Source organism: Olea europaea, chromosome 20 (assembly GCF_002742605.1).
Source record: "Olea europaea var. sylvestris chromosome 20, O_europaea_v1, whole genome shotgun sequence".
Classification (NCBI taxonomy): Eukaryota; Viridiplantae; Streptophyta; class Magnoliopsida; order Lamiales; family Oleaceae; genus Olea; species Olea europaea.
Genome location: NC_036256.1, coordinates 2350943 through 2355311, shown reverse-complemented (window position 1 = coordinate 2355311; position 4369 = coordinate 2350943). Strand labels below are relative to the sequence as shown.

Sequence of the window (4369 nt, the reverse complement as noted above, 5' to 3'; positions counted from 1 at the left end):
AAAAATAAGGTGGAAAACCAAAAACCACCTATCCCCTAGGAAAAAAAAGGTGGAAAATCACGCTTTAAGGTGTTGTACCTAGAAATTCATGGAAAATCAATTCCCTGGAAAATTTTGTCAATCAAACAGGCTAAAAGTGGAAGTTGGAATTCGAATTCCAAGTTCCATGGAAAATTTCGTGTAATCAAACGGGGCCTTAGTATAAATTGACTTGCACGTAACTACTTTAGGTAGAAAGTTTTCATCAACTCCTTGTGTTTCTTAAAAGAAGGTAGAAAAGGTAAAAGGTTTTCATCACAACTTGCACCGTCGGGTTCATCATCGTCCGTAGCATTCACCCCTTCTTTTCTACAATAACGTTGTGTGTACATCCGGGTTGACACCTCGGATGACATTCCACAAATATGTGGGTGGAGCCCAAGCCTAATAAAATAATCGTGGCCTCACCCCATGTGTGTAGAGTATCATCCGGAATATCAATTCAGATGTACAAATAGCATAATCGTCTTTTCTAACACTCCATGCAGTGATGGATTCAGAAATTTTTTTTAAGTCGAACTAATATATAAAAAAATTTAAACTACACATAAAAATTTTGTTCTTACTTCCAAAAAAAATTACTACAAAAAAAGTGAATTGGGCTAGGGTACTAGGCTCCCCCTAAATCCGTCCACGTCTCCCTCTAGTTTCAAAATACCAAGGGGAGCACGCCAGTGGTATTAGAAAAAAAATGTTAAACCCTAACCTTAAGAGTCCCCCACCACTTCTGCCCTGGAGTATCGTGAGGGAGGTAAATCGCAGGTTATGCCTCCAACGGTACAGGGTGAAAGGCTGCTTGTACACTTGCATTTACCCAAGAGCCAAATCTATATTTCAGGATTCGAACCCTTGATGCAGCAGTCTCAAGCAAAGTTGGATTTCTCCACCCTCCCCTTTTACCACTTGGAGATGTGCCCTAGGGGCGCCAGTGGTATTAGAATTTACATGCAAGATATATGACTATTTAATAAAAAATTTTATCATTTAATTCCAAAGTAACTTATGTGTATGTAAATTGAAAGTTTAATATTATATATGGTTAAAAAATAAGGAAATTTTTTGAATATACATGAAATATTATTTTATTGAAGAATATATAGTTGAAATGAGATCAAATTACTGTTTAAAAATGGATCTTAATGAAAAAATGGAGTTCAAACAAGTCTTAAGAATATAAAAATCAAGAAAAATTTATTAGGAACTAAGTACTCAAAAATGACAATATCTCGAAACACCAACTTCCAATTTTCCTTTATTATACTTACTACAATTTTTCGAAAAGAAAAAAATTAAAAAAAAATACAAATGACAAAATCCCTTATGAATTAATTAATGTTATGAAGAAAACTTAACACCACCTGACCTTCTTTGCCTCCACAAATTGGCTTCTGGCATTAGCCTTTCCCCTGTTCTTGCTGGTTCTGATTTACACCTTGTAAGTAGTAAAGGATGCACTGTAACAACTTCCACAGTTGAACTCAATTTTTGAACATTATTTACTGAACCTTCAGATTCTTCACTTTCATGGCTATTTCTTGACTCAAAGGCCACATGTTCACAACAGGGGTTTTGATATTCTTGAAATTCATTCTTTATTTTTGCTTCCCTCTCTGTTTCTGGTGTAGCTAATGGGGGAGACTCCCAAACCCTGCTGGCCAATGATGAAGACCTGTAGGGAGCAGATCTGCTCCTAGTCAAAAGCAAAGCGATCTTGGGTGGAGAAGAATAATCAAGAAAAATTCCTTTATTTTCTTGAATTTGGCCTCCGAGAAGTTCCTGATTATTATCCACATGTGGAGAAGGGGAACCAAGAAAATCTCTTTTACTTTCTTGAATTTGGGCTTCAAGAATTTCATGTTTATTAACCACATGTGCGGAAGAGGAACCAAGAAAATTTCCTTTATTTTCTTGAATTTGGGGATGAATTTCATGATTATTATCAACATGTGAAGAAGAGGGATCAAGAAAATCCCTTTTATTTTCTTGAATTTGGGCTCCAAGAATTTCATTAGAGGAACCAAGAAAATCCACTTCATTTTCTTGCGATTGAGGTCCAAGAATTTCGCAATTATTACCAACATGATTTTGAACCTTACGACTTGTCTGAATTGGTTCAACCTCGAAAGATTCCTCTTTGGTATCAGCTTTCCTGCAACATCCAGACCGGACAAACAAATCCCATTTGAGAAAAGACCGGCGGAAGGCCTTTGGTTTGTGAAATCTTGAAGTACAATTCCGACACAAAATTTTCTTGAACAACCGGCAGGGGCGGGTTTGGTTGGTGGCGCCGCCAGCTTTCTTGGGCCGCGAGGTTTTAGAGGACCTTCGAACTCTGACTTGACCAATGCAAGTGACTTTGGGTGAGGATGGTTCTTGAGCTGTTTCTATCACTTCTGCATTCTTTTTATTGCGAAAGTAAAAGATTGGGCTTGCACGTGACCTACTTCTGCTTCTGCTTCTGCTTCTGCTGCTGCCATTGCTCCTCGAGAACATCATCAATGGCGGTGAAAATTTCTCTGCTCTGCTTGGACTTGATATTGGCTTTGACGAAATCTTCATCTTCTTCTCTCTCTCTCTCTATATAAACATGCATAGTGCATACAATTGTATTTTTCTACTGTTTATGGGTCACTCTTTTATATCTTCTAATGTTTCTTTTTGGTTGTTCTGGTGGGAGAAAGATTAGAATTGAAGGGAGGGTAGACAACAAGCTATCTCTTTCATATCACCTTAATATTCTTACGAAGATATGATATATTTCGATCGGTTTTTATCTGAGTAAGAGACGAGATATCTTATTTTTTATTATAGATTTACAGGGAAAATTTACCGCAACAAAGTGAACGGAGCTCTCACATTAAAAGTTATTTACAATAATTGTGCGTTAATATATGTATATGTTTAGAGCACTGTTATATGCACGGATAGATTTATAAAATGTCACGTGACAACATTTTATTAGATTTTGAACAAAAAATATAGTTAAAATAGCCAATCGAGTGCTGAGATCTCAGCACTTATAAAATTGCCTTTGCTTTTTTCCTATTCAAGTATCATGTGAATGTGATATGTCTCTATGTTCGTTTAAGTGCAGTAAATATTGATCAGTGATTGCCGTTGGTAGATTTGTAGGTACTTGGTACCATCATGTAGAATTCTGCCAATGGCTTTCAATCTGGTCAAAAATTTACTGTTTGGAAGGTAATATCTGCAGTGCACAGTTATCAGAAAAGGGAATGGATGGTGTGAAAATTATGGTTTCACCCGAGTTGATGGGTGATAGGTACTTCTTTTCAGAGTAACGGCATTATTACCAAACTTATTGATAGTTTACCAATTTTGATAACGTCGTAATGTGACTCAAATTTTAAGAGGTATTGCAGTCTTTGTTTAAGTGGTCATGTGAAGATCAAAATTATTGATCGAAAAGAAAAGACACAAATTTTCGCTGGTCTATTGCTAGCTGGCCACACGAACTGTAGGGAAACTTTTTGGAACAGGGAGCTATCACTCGCCTGTCGCTGAATTCTCGCTCAAGCGACAGGGCTGTCGCTAACCTACAGCTAGACTTCGATCAAGCGACAGCGCCATCTAGATTTTTCGCTTTATGTCGATTTTAAGCACATTTTGAACTAGTTTCCATCTTTTAGGTTACTTTTAGTTTTTGACATGTACTCTATAAATAGTAGACTTTCCATTCAATTTAGTTATTATAGAGACTGATGAATTTATTGGTTGTCAATTAATAAAATTACTAGATTCCTCTATCAATCTCTCTTCTTGCTTTAATCTTATTCTTGCTTGTGCGATCAATACTTTATTTTGTGTCATATAACCTCTCCATTTCATAACAAGTGGTATCAAAGCTGTTCTGCTTTCAATAAAGTAGTTTTAGATCTGGTTCTGATCATAACAAGTGGTATTAGAGTAAGCTTGTGATTCTGTTTAAGGTTTCTGTTATTGATGGTAACCATGAAGTATGAAATTTTGCTTTTAGATTGCAATACAAGATTTTCGTTGTGGAAAGTGAAGATGCGAGCTATATTAACGTAGATGGATTTGGATGATGTATTGTTAGAATTTGATAAGATGCCCACAATTTGAACAACAAAGAAGAAGCAACGGAAGGATTGAAAAGTACTTTTGCATATTCATCTTCATTTATCTAACAACATTCTTTAGGATGATTTAAAGAAAAAAGACAGCTGCAGCATCGTGGTTAAAGTTGGAGTAATTTGTTGACCTAATGATTGACTTCTCGATTTGATTATCACAAACAAATTACATTTAACTCTAACGAATTGGATTAGGTATTGATAGTGTTCATCGC

General features: G+C 36.1%; 1 protein-coding gene across 1 annotated transcript; it reads right to left on the bottom strand.

Annotated features, from left to right (window-relative positions):
* Window positions 1-1211: 1211 nt before the first annotated feature.
* Window positions 1212-2973, bottom strand: LOC111369391. Its single transcript, XM_022990888.1, has one exon. It carries the CDS (start codon window positions 2596-2598, stop codon window positions 1375-1377), a length of 1224 nt encoding a protein of 407 aa, XP_022846656.1. The 5' UTR covers window positions 2599-2973; the 3' UTR covers window positions 1212-1374.
* Window positions 2974-4369: the final 1396 nt, after the last annotated feature.

What these genes read in the sequence shown, in the direction of transcription:
- LOC111369391 (XM_022990888.1), bottom strand. Translation starts at nt 2,598, where the DNA reads ATGAAGATTTCGTCAAAGCCAATATCAAGTCCAAGCAGAGCAGAGAAA.